The sequence below is a fragment of the Rattus norvegicus genome, chromosome 10, assembly GCF_036323735.1.
Source record: "Rattus norvegicus strain BN/NHsdMcwi chromosome 10, GRCr8, whole genome shotgun sequence".
NCBI lineage: Eukaryota > Metazoa > Chordata > Mammalia > Rodentia > Muridae > Rattus > Rattus norvegicus.
The window spans coordinates 79,980,768-80,001,388 of NC_086028.1; the positions used below are offsets into that span (position 1 = coordinate 79,980,768).

Sequence of the window (20,621 nt, forward strand, 5' to 3'; positions counted from 1 at the left end):
ATTGAGCAAGACAAGCAGGACTATAAATTCCAGCTCATGGGAGGCAGAAGCGGGAGGATTTTGAGTTTAATGTCAGCCTAAGCAACACAGTGAGGCTCTGCCTCTAAACAAACAAACACAATATTGGTCGCATTTTGGAAGCGCTACTTCCGACAAGCAAGGTAGAGTTAATATAATTGCAATTATCTATCTGCCTGCCATTGTCTGCCCAGCTTCATCAAGAAAGCACAGCTTAGGGCTGAGGGTGGAGTTGAGTAGACGGTGTGCTTGTCTAGCGCATACACAGCCTTGGGGTTCCGATGATCTCTAGCACCACATAAATCAGGCATGGTGGCCACGCCTATAACCCCAGCACTGGGGAGGTGGGAACAGAAGAATCAGAAACCCAAGACCATCCTCAGCCACACAGCTAGTTGGATGCTACACCCGGTTACACGAGACCAACAACCAATGCATGAGACCCTGTCTCAAAACCAACAACCCAAACATCCAATCCCAGTAGCCGTTGCCAAGGCCCAGGTCTTCTGTCGTTCTCTTCGCCTTTCTTTCACTTCCAGAAACACAGCCACTCACTCGGCTGTCTCCGATGTGTGTCGTCGAGGTGTTCAGTGAGGCAATGAGGGACAAGCCCTCAGTAGCAGAGGAGAGTGAAGAGACATAAGAGAGAAGTGTTCTTACTGAGGCGGAACAAGAGCACCGTCCTGTAGGATGGCCTGGAGACTCAACAGACAGCACAAGGTAGACTGTGGATAACCCCCAAACACCTCTGTCAAGATGCAGCCAGACCAGTATGCCGCCATGCTCTCCACGATGCAACCTTCAAGATTAAGGACAAGGAAGAGGACTTGGTGTTCACTTTTCGGACACCCTGAGGATGCACTCCTTAAGGCCAAAAAGGACACCGTCAAAAAGGAACTGATGGGAGGCTTCAGAGGCGGGCGGTTAAGAGCAAACGCTGTTCTTGCTGAGGACCCAAGTTCGGTTCCCAGCACGCATAACAGGTGGTTCACAGCTACCTGTAACTCCAGCTCCAGGAGATCTAAGGCTTCTGTCCTCCAAGGGCATCAGGAGTACATACTCATATACACGTACACATATACACGTACACATGTACATAATTGAAAAGAAACACAAAGAAAAAGGAAGAGGAGGAAGAGGAAGGAGGAAGAGGAGGAGGAGGGAGAGGAGGAGGGTGAGGAAGGGGAGGAAGAAGAGGAGGAAGAGGAGGAGGGAGAGGAGGGGGAGGAAGAAGAGGAAGAGGAGGAAAAGGAGGAGGAGGGAGAGGAGGAAGAGGAGGAGGGAGAGGAGGGGGAGGAAGAGGAGGAAGAGGAGGAAAAGGAGGAGGAGGGAGAGGAGGAAGAGGAGGAGGGAGAGGAGGGGGAGGAAGAGGAGGAAGAGGAGGAAAAGGAGGAGGAGGGAGAGGAGGAAGAGGAGGAAAAGGAGGAGGAGGGAGAGGAGGAAGAGGAGGAGGGAGAGGAGGAGGAGGTGATAAAGGTAACAGTCAACAACAACACACAAGGCTCAAGCATGAATCATTGCCTCCGTCCCTGGCTGGAGTATTGGTAGCCCCAGACCTGCCCCCTTCCACCAGACCAGGGGATTTGGGGGCGATCCTTTCATCCCAGTTGCTGTTGAGTCCACCTTCCAATTGTCTTCCAATTCCTCTTGGTTTGGAGCTGACCTTTTTCCCCCAAGACCCCCAGCTCGGGGTGGATGCATTTTTTAATGATGCCCTACTCCCCGCCATCTGTCCTTCCTTGTCCTAGGCTGTCACTGAAGCTCAACGATGACCTGGTGCTTGTCTGTTCAGTTTGGCGTGTAAGTCGATGCTGTGGAAACCACCCCTCCCTGGCTCTCCTCCTCCTCCTCCCGTCCTGGCTCTTGTAGGCACTCAGAAGCAAGGCCAGTAAAGGATTCTCACTTAAAAAGAAAAAAAGACACAATAAAAGAGCTAATTAAAAAGAACCAAACATCCTTAAAATATGTTCTTGCACTACTCAGTCTGAGCATCTGTTTAGGGCTACAAAGAATCTGGCTGGAACGGCAGTCCCCACCACCGGTTAGCCGTGTGACCTTGGGCAGTTTCTTTGAGTCTGTAACTCTGTGAAAGAGGCACAGTCTCTCACTGGGTCTTGTTGCACCTCAACAAACTGAACTCAGATAAAACGCCTTGGTACAGCTTCAGGCTTACAGCAACGACCCCACTCCACCATTCCAGCACCCAGACGCACCTAGGGAAAGAACCAGTTAGAAACCCCCAGAACAGGTTGAGTTTTAAAAAAGAAAAGAAAAACACCAGGCTGCAAAACTGGCACAGAAATATGATCCCTTTTGTGAAGAAATTATTTTTATCTCTCCATCTACATCTATATGTATGCATCACGAGCTGTCTGGAATGATTGCTGTCTGGATGTTGTGGAAATTTCTGTAGTACAATTTTTTTTTCTTTTATATGGTTGAAAAAGAGATGTGTGGGTTTTTTTAGCAGAAGGGTTTTTTTTTTTTTTTTGAAAACAATATAGTGATTCATACCAATGGTCGTTAAAGCACTTATGCCCTTTAACCCCGCTATCTCCTTTTGCGGCACCGACCTGAGGAGACAATCCACATGAAGGAAGCACAGACAGTCATAAAAACACACGTCACGGCATTACTCGTCATGACTGGCCACATGAGCAACTCACGTTAGGGCGATGATTATTAGACAATCCACTCACTGAAGTACTGTTCAACAATTAAGAGAAAGATGAGGACCGTGGTGCTCAGTGGGGGGGGTGGCTCATGAAAAATGAGAACGGAAAGAGACACAGTACAAAATTAGACCTGCGCCTGGATTCTCAGCAAAACCATGGCTTGTGCTGGACACGCACAGGAAGGAAACAAGAGCGATAAAAACAGTGTGAACATTACCGTGGCGTTTTTTATCCCCCGTTTACGATCTGCCTAATGTTTCCAGTGTTGCTTGTCTACGGTGGTTTAAAAGTTGGCTTTAAAAATTCCCCTCAGGGGGCTGGGGATTTAGCTCAGTGGTAGAGCGCTTACCTAGGAAGCGCAAGGCCCTGGGTTCGGTCCCCAGCTCCGAAAAAAAAAAAAGAACCAAAAAAAAAAAAATTCCCCTCAGGGAAAAGAAGATAGGAAGAAAAGAAAGAAAAGACCGGAGATCTGGAGATCTGGGAGTCTTCTGCCGGGTTCTAGGAAACAGACTATGTGTGTGTACTATTTATATGAGGTACACTATAACTGTGGTTAAGGAAATCAGAGAGTCCAATCGATGGAGAGACCGATGCCCAGAGTTTAGGAAGATTCAACATTGTCACAAAGTCAGTTCTGTTTTAGTTTGGAGTTTTGGTCCCACGTAGCCCAGGCTGTCCTCCAAAATACTGTGTCGATGAAGCTGACCTTGAACTCCACCTTCGTTTCCTGAGTGCAAGGACTGCAGGCATTAGACACCTGGCAGGCTCACCAGTGCCGGGGATCAATCACATCAGTGCCCTGCAAGCCTTTGATGCCTGCACTACATCCTGTCTAGAGCATCGTAACAGTGGTAAATCTTTCTCTCGGTACTGGATGTGGGATTCGGGGATGGTGCATGCTAAGTAAGCACGCTACCATTGAGCCACACGATCACACCCAGCCTAGAAATGGCTAATCTTTGAATGTTTGCACTACAGACTATACCTGACCACTTAGTCTCAATTTTGCTGCACAATGTGAAAAGTATGCTAGCTGCACAGCAAATGTTAATCTCTTTCTGCCCATGCTGAGCTCCTCTGCCCATCGTTGGCTCTACTCTGAGACCAAATTGTCACAACAGCCTCTCTGTGTGATCTGTGCAGGTTCCTGCAGCAGACGGACACACGGTCAGTAGTTCACCCATCACTTCGTACAACTAGGGGCTGGGCACGTCTCACACCCCTTCATAGCTCTCTATGGTTCCCCCATACTCCAAGGAGTCGTAGCAAACACTGAGCAGCTATGAAAAGCCGGCATTTCACTCTATGGCTTTCTTGGCTGAATCAAGCCAAGGAAAATGTGCTTCTACCCTAGGAAATGAACGGTGCCACAGAGCGAGGCCGGAGTTAAATAGATTTCATCATTAGAGCTGCTCAAAGGTGAGGAGCTTGAATGGTATATCTGTGTGGGTCCATTATCTGCAGACTTAACAAATTCCCACTGGGGAATTTTCAGGGGTAGGGAATTGTTTCTGTATTGAATACCTACATAGTTTCTTCTTGGTCACTACTTAAAGAATTATCTTTTTAAAAAGTTTATGTGTGTGAGTGCTTGCTTGCTTGTATGTATACCAGATACACGTCTGGTGCCTGCAGAGGCCAGGAGAGGGTGTCAGATCCCCTGGAACTTGGGGAGGAAGCCATGACGTGAGTGCTGGGAACGCAATCCAAGTCCTCTGCAAAAGTAGCAACCGCTCTTCACCCATGAGCCACCGCTCCAGCCACTCCCTCTTCTAAAAATTACACGTATTTATCTGGGGGCATTTGCACATGCCATGGCACTCTTGAGGAAGTTAGAGAACAATTTTCAGGAGTCAGCTCTCTCCTACCCTGTAGGTCCTGAGTACCAGACTAGGATCGTCAGGCTTGATGGCAAGTGCGTACACCACCGAGCCATCTCCACAGCCCTATTGTGTATTAGGCATGACATGGAGCCTAGAGTTATTTTAAGTGTACGAGACGAGGCATGGTAGGACATGACTGTAAATCCTAGCACTTGGGAGGTGGAGGCAACAGAATCAGAAGTTTAAGGTTACCTTCAGTTACACAGAACTCAAGGCTGGGTTACATGAAACCCCATCTAAGAACACCGACCAATGTCCCAAAATGGAAGGTCACCCGTTTGGTGAACGAGCCATGGAAGGATCCCACTCGCATACTGCCGCGTCGAGAAGTAGCTCTAGGCCTCTCGTCTCCATTCCAGAATGGAAGGTGGGGAGAGACAATCTCCAGGGCTTTCCAAATTGGGCCTGGTTTGGGAGCCTTGAGGAAGCAGTCAATGGCTAGGTTCCTGGGCCCCACCTCCAGGAGGTTCTGATTCATTTGGAAAGGGTGGGACCAGGCTGAGTCAAGGAAGGTGACTGGGGCCACCCTGATCTGGCCCTGGCTCCCATCCAGCCCCTACACAGGCTCCCTAAGGTGCCTCAGCAGGGAGTGCCCAGACATCTCAAGTGGCACAAGCCCTGGCAGTTAGGAGAAACCTGAGTGGCCAAGGTTTATCTGATAGAGCCCCTCCCCTAGCCCTGTGCTAGCTTCTTGAATATCAAGATCAGGGAAAGGCTGGGGCAGGGGTACCCTGGGGCATCACCAGCCACCCACCAGCTGCTCAAACCTGGGCTCGCCAGAGCTCTAGGGGTACAAGAATTGCTAAGAAAAACACATTTCCTCTTCTTTCTTCCTCTCAGTCCTTCAAAATCTAGTGCCTTCCAGACTCTCATCTCGGTCTGTAACACCTTAACCAACAACGCTTTATCTCTCTGAACATCTGTCAACATGGCATCAAGCTCTCTAAGGCACAGACAGTTCTTATTCCCCTGTTCATGCCCAGCGTGGTGCCCCGCAGACCACTGGTGCTAGATGACTAGTTCATGAATAAAGTAACAGTTACTACATTACCACAGGGTCAGAGAAGGACTGGCATTCACACCCATCAGCACATGGGAAATATATCTGCTTACTCTTAAGCAGTGGGGGCATTCCCACCTTTCATCATCCACTAGAAGCCAACATGCTTCCACTTGCAGGGTTACTAAGTCACTTCTGGCACTGTGGTACCCTTTGCCACGATAAGGAATTAGTTAAGGAGCTTTAGGCTGAGGATGTAGCTCAGAGACATAGGGTTGCTTACATCAGGAGGTCCTGAGTTGCAGGCCGTAGCACGATGAAACAAACCACACACACAGAGGAGCGTGTAAACACACCCACATGCACGTGTGGCCTACAATTTCCAAGTCAAGAATGAAAGGCTTGGAAGAGGCCCAAGGAGGAGATACGTTCGTTTGTCTTTTTGGGGAAAGGGATTTATTAAAAGAAATGTCAATGCTACAGACACACAAGCGTGCAGCAGCTCAGTGTGGACTCTGATGAGCGTTCAGCCCTCAGTGCCACAGACACATAGAGAACATGACTGGGGATCTGAGGAGATTTCAAGTTCCCCAAGGTAGAGCGGGGGTCCCTTCCTATAGGTCTGTGAGTCCCCTACAGGAGCAGGAGAGGAGAAGGAAGGTCTTGCATTATCGGGAAGAAATATGTCACTTTGAAGAGCAGGGGCACGGCTAGTCGAGATGTATTCATTACAGCCGCCCTCCCATGTCCAGGAGTCTGACAGCCTAAGGACTATGGGGTGGGATGTGCTGTTACAGGATTAGGGGTTTACAGGTTTGTGATTGTTATCATAGGAGGTTGTCTGGCTTGAGCAAGGCCATAGGTCCGATTCTTAGCATTGTAACAATAACAGAGGAAAGTTCTTTTTTATTAGGGAAATGGAAAGTAATTGACTTGGAAGAAATAATCGAATCAGAAACCAATACTTTGAAATCCTCAATTTAAGAAATGATTTGGCTGTGCCGGAGAGATGGATCAGCAGTTAAGAGCACTGACTGCTCTTCTATAGGTCCTAAGTTCAATTCCCAGCAACCTCACGGCAGCTCACAACCATTTATAATCTGATTTCGTCTTCTTTTGTCATGCAGGCATACATACAAGAAGGTACTCATATGCATAAAATACATAAGTTTGAGGCTGGAGAGATAGATGGCTTAGTGGTCAAGAACACTGTCTACTCCTCTAGAAGTCCAAAGTTCAATTCCCAGCACCCACATGATGGCTCATGACATCTATCTATAGGGTGATCTGATGCCCTCTTCCAGCATGCAGGTGTACATGCAGAGAGAGCAACTTTATATATAAGTCTTTAAATACATATGTAAATTTAAAAAGTGATTTGGCAAAGAATCACTAGTAAGTGCTTAAATCACTGGTCAAATGATTATCAGGTGATGGGACATTGGGTCTCGAGTTATCATGCCACAGGTGATGAGCTCCTTAATTTCAAAGAAAAGATGCAGCTGTGCAGAAGCACAGCTGTGCAGAAATCCAGCTGTGCAGAAATACAGCTGTGTAGAAATGCAGCTGTGCAGTATTGAACCCTTGGGGCTGGAGATGGCTCAACAGTTAAGAGCGCTTGTTTGATCTGGCAGAGGACCCACGTTCAATACCCAGCACCTACATCATGGCTCACAAACATCTACAACTGCAGTTCCAGGCGATCCATCAGGCACACACACGCTGTGTACAACCAAGGATGCACACAAAATACTTAAACTTATATAGTAAAATAGATACAGCTAAATTTTAAAAAATTACTGAACCTAATAGGTCTGGAGATGTAGTTGGTGATGTTTGCCTCAGAACATGAAGTCCAGAGCCACAGAAAAATGGGTGTGGTGCATGCGTCTGACCTCAGCACTTGGGGAGAACTTGGGGGACGGCAGCAGAGGGATCACAGGCTAAGCATTATCTTCAGCTACAGAGTGAGTGTGCAGTCTCGGGCACAAACGGCACTGTCTCAGAAATAAAATAATAGGAGCTGGAGAAATAGCTTAGCAGTTGAGAGTGCTCCCTGCTCTTCCAGAGGACCAGAGTGTGGTGCTTAGATAAGATGGCTCGAATTCCTCTAACTCCATCTCCAGAGGATCCAACACTCTCCTCTGGCCTCCATGCATGCATGTCCCAACACACACACACACACACACACACACACACACACACACACACACACACTTTTAAAAATTAAAAGCTGGGTAGTGTTGGTACAAGCCTTTAATCCCTGCACTGGGAAGGCAAAGGCAGGCAGATCTCTGTGAGTTCTAGACCAGCCCAGTCTACAGAGTGAGTTCCAGGACAGCCAAGGTCACACAGAGAAACCCTGTCTTGAAAAACCAAATAAATAATAAAAATTAAAATAATTTTAAGACTTTGAGCCTGAATCCAACCCTTAGGAAACCATGAGGCATACCCAGAGTATAGGATACATTTCTGTGCAACAAATGGCCTTGAATAAGAATCTTTCTTTAATTTATTTTTTATTGTATGTGTGTTTGCCTGGATGAATAGCCATGCACCACATATGTGTCTGTTACACACAGAGGTCAAAAGAGGGCACCAGATCCTCTGGAATGGGAGTTACAGATGGCTGTGAGCTGCCACATGGCTGCTGGAAATTGAACCCTGGTTCTGCTGAAGAGCAAACAGTGTTCTCACCACTGAGCTATCTCTCCAGTCCCTCAAATGGTTCTGTAAACATCTTGTTCCTATGTTTCCTCTTGTTTAAGAGATCTGGAGGGGATTTAGTTCTACTGAATCATAGAAGCTAACTCAGGGCTTTGCTCTAGAATGGGGGATAGGTACAATCCCCTGTAGAAAGATTTTCTGTTATTTGGTGTCCAAAAAAGCCGACAAAAGCCAGTGGGGGTGGTGGTAAGTACATCCTAGTCAGGGAACACACAGTCCGTGACTCCTGGGATGCCGTGAGGAATACCGGTACCCAGAACAGATAGCCTTCCACCCAACTGACCGAATCTATCCCCATGGCGTGACAGAAGCAAGCAGTAACACCTCAAAGCAGAGACGGCACCTACAGGCTGATGCCACCATGCTGGTCCAGCCCTCCGAGTCCACTGGTGTTGTCCCTTGATACAGGAATGTCTGGTCATCCTCCTGACTCAGGTGAGGGAGTCCTGTGCTGCCAGGCCTCTTGGAGTTGAGGCAGGAGGGTCAATAACAAGGAGTCCAACACAGCTAGACCCTCCCAGGAACACCGGAGACCCCTAGAAAACGGAGAGGCCTGGATGTGACTCTCGCTTTACCATGAAGGCCCATTCCTGCCCACCGCTGGCACTCCACACCCTTCTGTACCAGTCTTTCTTGTTTCTACCACTTTGAAGAGGAGGGGCACACTTAATTGTGGCACACACATTATGGCTGTCCTCCCGTACCCCAGTCTGTAGTCAAGAGCTCTCAGGGACTGCGAAGACCCCTCTGCACAATACTCCCAACATACCTGTGGTCCAGCAGCAACAAACCCTGTTCGAGCAGCTCCTTCACCTCCCTGCTTGCTCCAAACACGTCCCACAGGGTCAGCTGGGGCTCAAACTGCCGCCAATGCTAGGAAACAGCAAAGCCAGGGGAATGAGCTGGTGGAGGGCCATGGAGCTGGATACAGAAGTGGCCAAACGCACCACACACACACACACACACACACACACACACACACACACACACGTACACACATACCACACACACACACCACACACACCACACCACACACACACACATGTACACACATGTACACACATACCACACACACACACACCACACACACCACACCACACACACATACCACACACACATGTACACACATACCACACACACACAACACACACACATGTACACACATGTACACACATACCACTCACACACACCACACACACAATACACCACACACACAACACACAACATACCACACAAACAACACATACACCACACACACACCACACACAACACACCACACACACTCATACCACACACACACCACATACACACACACATGTACACACATATACACACATACCACACATACATACCACACACACACACCACACACATACACCACACCACACACACACACACCATACACACACACCACACACATACACACACACTACACACACCACATACCACACACTCACAGCACACACACTCACAGCACACACACTCACAGCACACACACACACACACACACACACACACACACACACACACACATATTTGGATTTCATGGTGAATAATAGCTCAGCGGTAGAGCACCTGTCCAGCATAGAGCACCATGAAACTCTAGGTGCAATCTTTAACCATTATACAACACTGCCCACTGCCTCTGTCACAAGACTTCAGCTGGTCAGGTTCACCTTCCAGCTGCCAACCCAGAGGATGGAGGGAGTGGGATCTGGGAAGTGACTGATTAATTCTTAGGGGGAGCTAATAGTATCTGAGAACCCCCAGCCCTTTACCTGGTGAGTGACCCCCACATCAGTGCGCAGCCCCATAGCCAAAACCTCCTCCAGCCTGAAAGAGAATCACCATGGGACCTCAGAGACGAGACCTCACATTCTTTAAACCCAATGCTGGGGGGTAATAGTATGCTTAGAACTCACATGGTGGGGGCAAAGAGGGAGGGGCAAAGCAGGTAACAAGGATACGAGGACACGGAGGAGCTTCCAGGATGCTGGCGACCCTGGGGAAGAAGCCTGTGTACTCAGGTACTCACAGCTCCAGCTCGCTCAGGGGGACGCACTTCCGGGTGCCATGACCAAAGAGCATCACCTCTTTCATCCAGTTGTCAGGCTCCAGTGTCTGGATCCGTGCTTCCCGGGTATGGCCTCCAGCTCCCTGAGGCACAAATTGTCCATGGGCTCCTGAGGATAGCAGTAAACAACCACCACACATGCGTTAATAGAAGCTAAGGTGGTGAATTACCAGATTGAAAGCAGGGATCTTTCCAAGGGTGGTCCCTGAAGCAACTACTATAATTGTAAATCCCTAGGTCCCGCTCCAGCCCTGCCCATAAGAAGTCCTGGAGGTAGGGTCCAGCACTCTGGGTCGTAACAAGTCCCCGAGGGGCTTCTCATCCATGCCAGACTCAAAAAGAACCATGGCACCCAACCGCAAAGGCCTGAAAATTCGCATTCCACAGTTCTACAGAGAGGTCGTGTGTGTTTTGCAGGAGGAAATGCAGGCTCTGAGTGGCTAAATGGGCAGCCCAAGTTCACACAACCAGAATGTTCCTCTCCTGAATCATGCTTTCGGTTGTTCACAATCGACTCACCAGGCCCAATGCCAAGGTACTGACCGCACTGCCAGTACGTCCAGTTGTGATTACTGAGCGCTCCCTGTGGGGAAGATGGGAATCGTCGGCACAGAAAAGTAGGTGATGTTGGCTTCTGTTTAGGTCCTGGGCATCTGATTAAAATTTCTCACCACCTCAGGTCTCAGAGCACCCAAAAGGAACCCTTCTCTTCAAAGGGCCTCAGTTCCTTGGTCATATCTCAGCCCTCTTATTCTGTATACCATCCCCACGCCACTACACTGCCCACCCCACCACCACCCCGGCCTGTCATCAGCCCTGCACTCACATTCCGTGCAAAGTTGGAGACCTCATACTGGCGAAAGCCAGCATCACGAAGGACTGTCCTGCCCTCCTGGTACATCTCAGCAGCCAAGTCCGGGTCGGGGGCCGGGAGGGTACCCTGCTGCACCTGGGCAAAGAGTGAGGTGCCCCGTTCCAGGGTCAGCTGGTAGAGAGAGAGGTGGTCGTCACAGTGGCGCAGCAGTTTCTGAAGCTGTTGAAGCCATGGCTTCACCTTTTGTGCCGGTAACCCCAGCATCAAATCCACCGACACTCTGCCAGGGAAAAGGTGCCTGGCCTCCGTCAGGGTCTGCAAAGCTTCTCGGGCTGAGTGAGTCCGGCCCAGCAGCTGCAGTTCCGCGTCATCCAGGGACTAGAGAGAGAGGGTCTGGTGTAAATGCTGTCCCAGAGGGACGCGGCAACATTCAGCCTTATTTAGGGCACAGATGTGAGGGACACACAACAGGCAGATGGGAGTGAGTCCAGGCAGACCCAGAGAGCTACCCCTCAACGAAGGGTGCGTTTAACCCTTAAAACCCTCTCTTTTATTTTGTTTTCTTTCCTCTTGAGACAGGGTCTTACTATAGTGTTGACTAGACTGGAACTCACTAAGTAGCCCAGGTTGGCCTCAAACTTGTGGGTTATCCTGCCTCTGCCTGCTGAGTGCTGGGAGGAGAGACGTGTGCCACAATGCTCAGCCATCAGATTGACAGATGAGAAAGCTAAGGTTCCGAGACAGTAAGTAACTGCAGTGTCACCAGGAATTTAGAAGTGGGTGATTCTAAATCCAACAGGCTTTTTCCTCGCTAATAATTTTATATTTATTATAAACATATTTATAATATTTTATGTATTACAAAATATTTTACTATATCTATTGTAAAGGCAAATATTTAATATTATAAAATCAAACATATTTTGTATTTATTATGTTTATAATATATTTTTTTAATTATTAAGGGTGCACGACAGCGATTATATAGAGGTCAAAGGTTAAGTTGGAGGAGTTGGCTCTTTCCTTCCATCATGTAAGTTGTGACAGGGAATAGAACTCAGGTCATCAGGCTGGGCAGCAAGTCCCTTTTTCGAAGAAGCCATCTTTTTAAATTACCTTTTAACATTTTTATTAGCTCAAGCTTATAAGCTCAGTAAGGGTCCCTTCCTATGTATAACAAAGCCTAACCACCAGTTTCCCAAAGGGCTGGCTTGCTTGCTTCCTTCTGAGACAGGGTCTCAGTAAAGAGCTCAGGCCGGTTTGGAACTCATGGTAAACCTCCTGCCTTAGCCTCCTGAGCTAGTGAGAGAACAATTGTGTGCCCACCACATCCAGACCCAAAGGTCTCTTTTTTTTTTTTTTTGGAGCTGGGGACCGAACCCAGGGCCTTGCGCTTCCTAGGTAAGCGCTCTACCACTGAGCTAAATCCCCAGCCCCCCAAAGGTCTCTTAATTTAGTGTTATCTGATGTTTCCTCATAAGTAGAAGCCAGGTGTGGTAGTGTACATCTGTAATCCCATTATCTGGGGAGGTGGAGGCAGGAGGATCAGGAGTTCGAAGCTGCCTTATGTTTGAAGTACATAACCAGTTTCAGGCCAGAGTGGATGGTAAGACCTTGTCATAAAAAAGAGACAGAAGCTGGGTGGTGGTGTCCCATGAGGCCTTTACTCCCAGTACTCGGGATGTTAGAGGCAGATGGATCTCTGAGTTCAAGGCCAGCCCAGTTTACAGAGTGAGTTCTAGGACAGCCAGGCCTACACAGAGAAAAACCCTGTCTCGAAAAACCAAACAGGGTAGGGTGGGGATTTAAAGGAAGTGTTTTGAGCAAGAACACCCAGGCGTGCTACTCTAGGACCCTAAAGCCTAGGTGGAGTGCTCCTCCCTAAGCACAGTGGTGAATGGGGGTGGCAGGGGTGGCAATCCAGGATCAGGAAACAGAGGTCAACAGAGGTCAACCTAGAGTTCTCCTGACTCATAAACACACCTTTAGAGGATGGCCAATGGAGGGAACCCCAAACTCCCACAGGAGCTGACAGCTTTTGTCCTGTTTGGCAGCCTTGTCTCCAGCCTCTCCAGTCACACGGTTTCTCTTCCAAACATGCAAAGTTCTTCCACATCCTGTGCCCTTTTCCTCCCACACCCCCTTACCTGGTAAACACCTGCTCTGTCTCACTCATACATCATTTCCTCCAGGAAGGCTTCCAGGATTTCATCAGGCTGGGCTCCCCTCGGTACTCTAAGCCTTCGTAGGTTCCTCTAGAGGTAGCATTTACCATGCCATGGCCCGGCTGCCAGCCTGCTTCATGTCTCCAATCATAGAACAAGCCCCACCCTGTTTGTTTTCCTTCCTTTCTTCCATGTCTAAATAGGTGAAGTGTGCCTGTGTGCATATGTGTTCCTGTGTGTGTGAAGGAGGGAATGAGTACGTGTGTGTTTGTAGAAGCCCAAGGTCGATATTGGGGGTCTTCTTCAATTTTTTATAGATTTATTTATTTATTAAATATACAGTATTTAGCCTGCATACATTCCTGTACCAGATCTCATTACAGATGGTTGTGAGCCACCATATGGTTGCTGGAAATTGAACTCAGGACCTCTGGAAGAGCAGCCAGTGCTCTTAACCACTGAGCCAGGTCTCTAGCCCATCTTCCATAAATTCTTGCTACTTTACTCACTTGGGTCAAAACCACAGTTGATATTGGTTAAGTCTGGCTAGCTAGCATTAAGCAAGGTGAGGGGAGGATTCCTTTTTCTGTGCCTCTAAGTGCTGGGATTCCAGGCAGGCCGCCATACCCAGCCAGCATTTGTGTGGGAGCTGAGGATCCAACCATCAGTTCAACACTTGCCCAGTAAGCGCTTTAACCACTGCCCTCTCCCCATCCACACCTATGGGGCAGGTCCTACGTTAAATGGCTGGACTATAGAAGGTTAAACTAGCTTAGCCTTGTGCTTGTAATTCCAGGAGTTGAAAGGCTGAGGCAGGGAGATTACTATGAGTATGAGGCCAATCTGAGCTACAGTGTGAATTACTGTCTCAAAGTCAGAATAACAACAACAACAACAACTAGTGAAATGCTTGCCTACATGCCTGGGGGTTGATCTCTATTACCGTATAAACTGGGCACAGTGGCACATGCCTGTAACCCTAAAGATGGAGGCAGAAGGGTCAGGAGCTCAAGGTCATCCTTGACTGCATATCAAATCTGAGGCTAGCCTGAGCTATAGGGCGCCCTGCCTCAAAATAACAAAGGTAATAATAATAATAATATTAATATTAATAATGCCAAAGCCTGCCTCAGGAAGTGTATGGGCCAATATATCAAGAGACAAACAGAAAGAAAAGTGTTACTAGACCCTGGTACCCAGAAATGTTTCCTCACTGACGCAACACCACCCTAGGATCTGGGAGCCCTGGGGTAGGGTGGGTCAGATAGGTCACCTGTAAACCAATGGACAACCTGTTCACTCCTGCTGCTCCAAAAGCTGCCAGCCTGGGACCTGGGGCTGAAGTGGGGTTGGCCTCCAACGTGACTTCCGAATCTGCAGGCAGGTAGACTTCCTGTGCCACGGCCTCCAGGATAGCAGCTACAGTGTGGGGACTGGCCAGACTCGGGGTTCCCCCACCAAAGAACACAGACTCCACCCTGGAGGAAGAGGATAGAGACATAAAACCTGGGGAAAGCCCCCAGGGACGTTCTCCTGTTGTGTCCTCTCACCCCAAGACCTTGTCTACTGTCCCAGTACTGACCTCTGCACCCCGCTGAGCCGCAGCAGCGTCCTTGCCTCAGTCACCAGGCAATTCCGCACAGCCCCCTCGTCCACGCCGCGGGGGATGTACTTATTGAAGTTGCAGTAGCTGCAGCGTTTCTCGCAATAAGGCCACTGGGGACAGGGGATGCGTGTATGAGCTAAGGCGGGGCTCTGGGCTGCCCAGGCCACTTCCAGGGTTTATCTCACACATCCCCGTTCCCATTCTGAGGTTGGTGAGCGGGCGGCTGCGACAACTAAGCCACTCTGCGTCCCATGGGCAGATGGCGAAGAGATTACTATGCCCACTTCAGTGAGACAAAACAGATTCCAAAGGATAACCCAGCTAGTGAGCTCCAGGCTCAAGGTTTTTGGCCTAACACTTATTCCGGTGGGTTAGGACCTGGACAGATGTTATGCCAGATGTGATGTTGGGGCACGGATACAGTGTAGGTGGACTATCAGCGGAACAAATGTCAGCCACGGCCACCGCCTCCTTCTGTGCTCCCCTACCCACTCACGTGCACGTAAAGCGCCGCGCGCGTTCTCGCGGACTCAGGACTCGGAGGCTGTCCCAGGCTATCCACGCGGGGGCGCCTCTGGGCCGCCCTGGCCGCTGCTACCCATCTACCGGTCCGGACCCCGGAGGGAACCATGACGTGCAAGGCGGCAGACAGTAGGGATGCGAGACCTCGACAGCGCGCCCAGCAAGGGTGTGCCCCGTGCTGGACCGCGTGGGCCGCCCCGGCGGAAGTCAGAGGGGCTGCGTGACCTCGTATTGCCTCTCCCAGAGTGGCTAGAGAGCCCAGGGCCTCGGGTCTGCGGCGCCACCTGCTGGTCACTGTTGCACTCACAGCTTATTCGTTCCCAAGGACACAGCCTGTCTGTCCTTTGCCAAGGACATGGTGTGGCGGACCCGGCCAATAAGCTACCTGTGCCAGAGCGACTTTCTTGACCCATCAAGAATTTTTAGTTCTTTCAGTCCGTTGCTTACATTGTTGTATATCTGGCTCAGATCTGAAAGCCAGGCCGACGTAGGTGCCTAAAATCAGGTCACAGTCTAACTGGGTGAGGAGACACTAACCAAGTCAAGAGTTAATTCAGTTAGTTTGGTATTAGTTAACTGGCTGTGAGATGGTGGGGCTATAGAAGAGTGCGAGTCAGCGGGAAGGAAGCTCATAGGGTGGGTATTAGAGTAGCAGAAAATCGTTGGAAGCCAGGGGCAGGGGCTCACACCTGTACTACTAGAACTCCAGAGGCTAGACAGGAGGATTGTGTGAGTTCCAAGCCAGGGCTTGGAACTACTGGGCTACAGTGTGAGAACCTGTCTCAAAGAAACAAAAGGAGGGGGAAGACATGATGGCTCAGCAAGGATTGGACAAAGCTCAATGGTCCCTGGACAGCCACTATGTAGTGGGAAAGAACCTTGCTCCACATAGTGGTCCCTTGGCCACCATGGGTGGCTCCTAGACAACTCATGTGTGCACATAATACACACAGACACAATAATAAAATAAACAATTGTGGCTTAAATGCATGCACAGACATGGATGCAGGCAAAATATCCAATTACATTTAAACAAACAAAAGAGAAAAAAAAAAGAAGCAAAACCTAAAGCTGTAGGGATGGCTCAGTGGTTAAGAGCACAGACTGCTCTTCCAGAGGTCTTGAGTTCAATTCCCAGAAACCACACGGTGGCTAACATCCATCTATAAAGCAATCTAATGCCCTCTTCTGGCATGCAGGGGTACAGGCAGACAGAACAACACATACATTTACAAACTAAAAATTTAAATATAAATAAAACTTTGTTTTAAAAAAGAAAAAAAAGCCATGTGTGGCAGAACAGCCGTGTAATCCAGGCCTGACTGCATGAGACAGTGTTTCAAGAAAGAAAAGGAAGAGGGAGTAGAGAGATGGCTCAGCAGTAAGAGCTCCGTCTGCTCTTGCTAGAGCCCAGCACCCACACGCAACCATCTGTAAGAGCTCCAGACTTCCTCCAGCATGCACGTGGTGCGCAGACATATGCAGTCAAAACACATGAAATAAAATAAATATTTTTTAAAAGGAAGGAAGGGAGGGAAAAGAGAAAAAAAGAAAAGAATTCCACTGGGGATTGGCTTGGCAGGGAGAGTGGGCTGTGTGGTCTCTGAGTCAGGCCGGTCCCTGGCATGTGATGGAAGAGAGAGGTGGCAGACCTGGTGTGTGCAGGAGAGGCAGGACACATGTGAGAGGCTTGGAACAACTGTCCCTCAGAATGGAAAGATCATGGGCTTGGGAGTCACACGTTGTCGTCGTAAAGCAGTTCTTACCAGCTCTTCCTTAAGAAAGTAAGGTGTTGGGAGTACAGCACTCAGGAGGAACCAGCTCGCTCTCTCTCTCTCTCTCTCTCTCTCTCTCTCTCTCTCTCTCTCTCTCTCTCTCTCTCTCTCTCTCCTCTCTCTCCTCTAGTCCCCTCTAGAAGCAGGATATTTTTTCAGTGTGTTAGCCCATTTGTATGTGGTCCTAAAGCATACGACTTAGGGAGTGGTGTTTTCCTGTCCTTCAGCTGCAGTTGGAGTGAGGCAGACTTAGTCTACACCAGGCAGCTCTCCCAAGCCTAGGGCAGCAGCCTCAGTGCATCATGGCCTTCTCTCCCTTGCTGTCTGTAAGTAATACACATGCTTCACACAACACTACTGAATGCTCTGACCACGAAGGCCAGTGCAAACTAAACCTACTTCAGACAGCTGGATCTAAGAGACTTACATCTCCTGCCAATGATCTAATGGCTTAGGAGACAGAGTGTTGGAAGAAGAAAACTGGCTTGAGAAATGGCAGGTCAAAAATCCCTTAGCTAATCTTGCTGTTACCAATATTTGTGAGGTTTGTTTTTTGCATTTTTCATTTGTTTATTTGTGTGTACACGTGTGTGCATGTGTATGGGCACTCATACTACAGGGCTTATGTGAAGATCGGAGGACAAACTAAAGGATTCGGTTCCTTGTCTCTACTTTGAGGGCTCCAAAGATCAAAGTCATGGCATCGAGCTTGATGACAAATGTCTTTTACCCACTGACCCCTCTCACCGCTCTCTTTTTATGCATTCTTCTAAAGCAGAAAAGAGTGCAAACCACAGAGGGGTAGACACTGAGTGTGATGCTTTGTATATGCTCGGCTCAGGGAGTAGCTGTGTCACTGTGGGTGTGGGCTATAAGAACCTCATTCTAGCTGCCTGGAAGCCAGTCTCCTCATAGCAGCCTTCAGATAAAGTTGTAGAACTCTCAGCTCTCCCTGCACCATGCCGGCCATGACTGATATTATTACTACTACTCAGCTTGCTGTAGTGGGCACGATGAACTGAGATCACTGTTGTCAATGTTATTTCCCTGGGACCTAGAGTTTGCCTTTGCCTTTATTTTGGCCTGGTCAAGTATCCAGTGGTTGACTTCTGGGCATCAGAGGACAGAACGCTGTACCCTGAGATCATGCAAATGCCACCATTCTTTTTGAACAAGTGACCCGCCACGAGCCATGAAGATTGGCTACTCACTGGCAGGCACCGACCTTCACCCAGTCTTGTCCCACGTCCTAAATCATTCTGCTTTTTAAAAAAAAGATTTATTTATTCTTAAAAAAAAGATTTATTTATTCTATGTATATGAGTATACTGTCGCTGACAGACACACCAGGAGAGGGCATTACAGATGGTTGTGAGCCACCATGTGCTTGCTGGAAATTGAACTCAGGACCTCTGGAAGAGCAGTCAGTGCTCTTAACCACTGAGCCATCTCTCCAGCCCCTCATTCTGCTTTTGTATTGCTGTGGGGTGTTTTGTTTTGTTTTGTTTTGTTTTGTTTTGTTTTGTTTTGTTTTGTTCCTTAGAGAAATCCCAGGTTGACTGATCAAAACTTATAGAAAATAAAAAGTGGATTGGTTGAAAAACATGGAGAGTGACAAACAGAAGGTTTCATTTGTTGGCGTTGTTGTTTTTGGACGTTTGTCATCGTTTCTTTCTTTCTTTCTTTTTTTTTTTTTTTCTTTTTTGAGACAAGGTCATTGTCGTAGGGTTTTACTGCTGTGAGCAGACACCATGACCAAGGCAACTCTTATAAACAACAATGTTTAACTGGTGCTGGCTCATGGGTTCAGAGGTTCAGTCCATTATCATCAAGGTGGGAACATGGCAGCATCCAGGCAGGCATGGTGCAGGAGGAGCTGAGAGTTCTACATCTTCATCCAAAGGCAGCCAGGAGAAGACTGGCTCCCATGTGGTTCGGAGGAGGGTCTCATTGACAGCCCCCATAGTGACACACTTCCCCCAACAAGGCCACACCTTCCTAGTAGTGCCACTTCCTGGGTGAAGCATATTCAAACCGCCAGTCGTTATGTAGCCTAGGCTAGCCCTGAACTTGCAGTGATCACTTTGCTTCTGTCTTCAAGTAGTGAAGTATGAGCTGGATGCTACCGTACCCAGCAAGACCACAGAGTTGGTTTTGTTGTTGTTTTGTGGGTTCTTTGTTTAGTTCTGTTGTTTGTTGTTTGCTTCGTTGGGTTTTGAGACAGGTTTTCCTGTGTAGCCCTCGCTGTCCTGGAACTTGCTGTGTAGACAATGAAGGCTGGCCTCAAATTCAGAGACCCATCTGCCTCTGCCTCCCAAGTACTAGGATCGAAGGTATGAACAATCCTGTCTTTTCTTCTCTCCCCCCCCCCTCTCTCTCTCCCCCCCCCTCTCTCCTTTCCTTCTTTTTCTTTCTTTTTCAAGTGGTTAAGAGTACTTATCGCTCTTTTGCAGGAGGACCTGAATTCAGTTTCCAGCACCTACTTGGTAGTTCAGAACCATTCCAGAATATCTACCACTTCCTTTTAACCTCTGAGAGCGCCTGGTAGGCATGAGGTGCATGAACATATGTTCAGGCAGAACATCCATACACATAAAATAAATAAATCTTTTTAAAAAGAAGTTTAAAGGAGCTGGGTGATGGTCTACACACATTTTATCCCAGCGATCAGGAGGCAGAGGCAGGTGGATCTCTGAGTTTGAGACCATCCTGGTCTACAGAGTGAGTTCCAGGATAGCCAGGGCTACACAGGGAAATATTTAAAACTGTCTCATAACAAAACACAAGAATAGTTTAATGTATACAGTGTTTTGCCTCTGTATGTGTGCACGTGCGTGTGTATGTGCATGTGCGTGTGTGTGTGTGTGTGTGTGTGTGGTGTGTGCGCGCACACATCAGGTGGCCCACAGAGGCCAGAAGAGGGAGCAGGACCTCCTGGAACTGGAATTATGGATGGTTGTGAAACACCATATGGGTTCCGGGAAGCAAGCTCTCCAAGAGCAGGCTCTTGACGCCGAGCCATCTCTCCAGCCCCTTCAGCGTCTCTTTAGGAGGTGATGGCAATTTTTTGTTTTGTTTTTGTTGTTGGTTTTCAAGAAAGGGTTTCTTTGTGTAGCCCTGGTTGTCCTGGAATTCACTCTGTAGACCACGCTGGCCTCAAACTCAGGGATCCTCACAACTCTGCCTCCTGAGTGCTGGGGATTCAAGGTGTGGGCCACCACCACCTGACTGCGACAGCATTGATGACAATGATTAAAGTTGGCTTTGGTCCTTGTTATACATATATGCGAATTAAAGTGCTGTGGGGAATGTACTTTAAAATGGGTGCACTGGATAGGATGTAAGTTACAGTCCAACAAGGC

At 48.5% G+C, this 20,621-nt stretch overlaps 1 protein-coding gene across 6 annotated transcripts; it reads right to left on the minus strand.

Annotated features, from left to right (window-relative positions):
* Positions 1-49: 49 nt before the first annotated feature.
* On the minus strand, positions 50-15,726 carry Rsad1 (radical S-adenosyl methionine domain containing 1). Of its 6 annotated transcripts, none has more exons than XR_005489942.2 (10): positions 15,459-15,709; positions 14,939-15,072; positions 14,630-14,834; positions 11,204-11,569; positions 10,897-10,960; positions 10,339-10,486; positions 10,082-10,136; positions 9,073-9,176; positions 8,651-8,839; positions 50-1,920 (listed from the first exon to the last, which is right to left on the minus strand). XR_005489942.2 is itself a non-coding variant. In XM_039086838.2 (10 exons), the coding sequence occupies exons 1-10, from the start codon at positions 15,591-15,593 to the stop codon at positions 8,722-8,724; spliced, it is 1,224 nt and encodes a 407-aa protein (XP_038942766.1). In that variant the 5' UTR covers positions 15,594-15,726; the 3' UTR covers positions 6,010-8,721. The 6 variants fall into 6 exon arrangements, 4 of the variants coding, with proteins under 4 accessions (XP_038942766.1, XP_063125927.1, XP_038942767.1 ...); XM_039086838.2 differs by lacking the exon at positions 50-1,920 and having other exon boundaries at positions 6,010-8,839; positions 11,204-11,326; positions 11,432-11,569; positions 15,459-15,726; XM_063269857.1 differs by lacking the exons at positions 50-1,920; positions 14,939-15,072 and having other exon boundaries at positions 6,010-8,839; positions 11,204-11,326; positions 11,432-11,569; positions 14,649-14,834; positions 15,459-15,718.
* Positions 15,727-20,621: the final 4,895 nt, after the last annotated feature.

What these genes read in the sequence shown, in the direction of transcription:
- Rsad1 (NM_001271211.2), bottom strand. Translation starts at nt 15,593, where the DNA reads ATGGTTCCCTCCGGGGTCCGGACCGGTAGATGGGTAGCAGCGGCCAGG. An exon ending in CGGCTCAGCGGGGTGCAGAG is followed by an intron (nt 14,835 to 14,938) that starts GTCAGTACTGGG and finishes CTCTTCCTCCAG; the next exon opens with GGTGGAGTCTGTGTTCTTTG. An exon ending in CCCCTGAGCGAGCTGGAGCT is followed by an intron (nt 10,137 to 10,338) that starts GTGAGTACCTGA and finishes ATTCTCTTTCAG; the next exon opens with GCTGGAGGAGGTTTTGGCTA.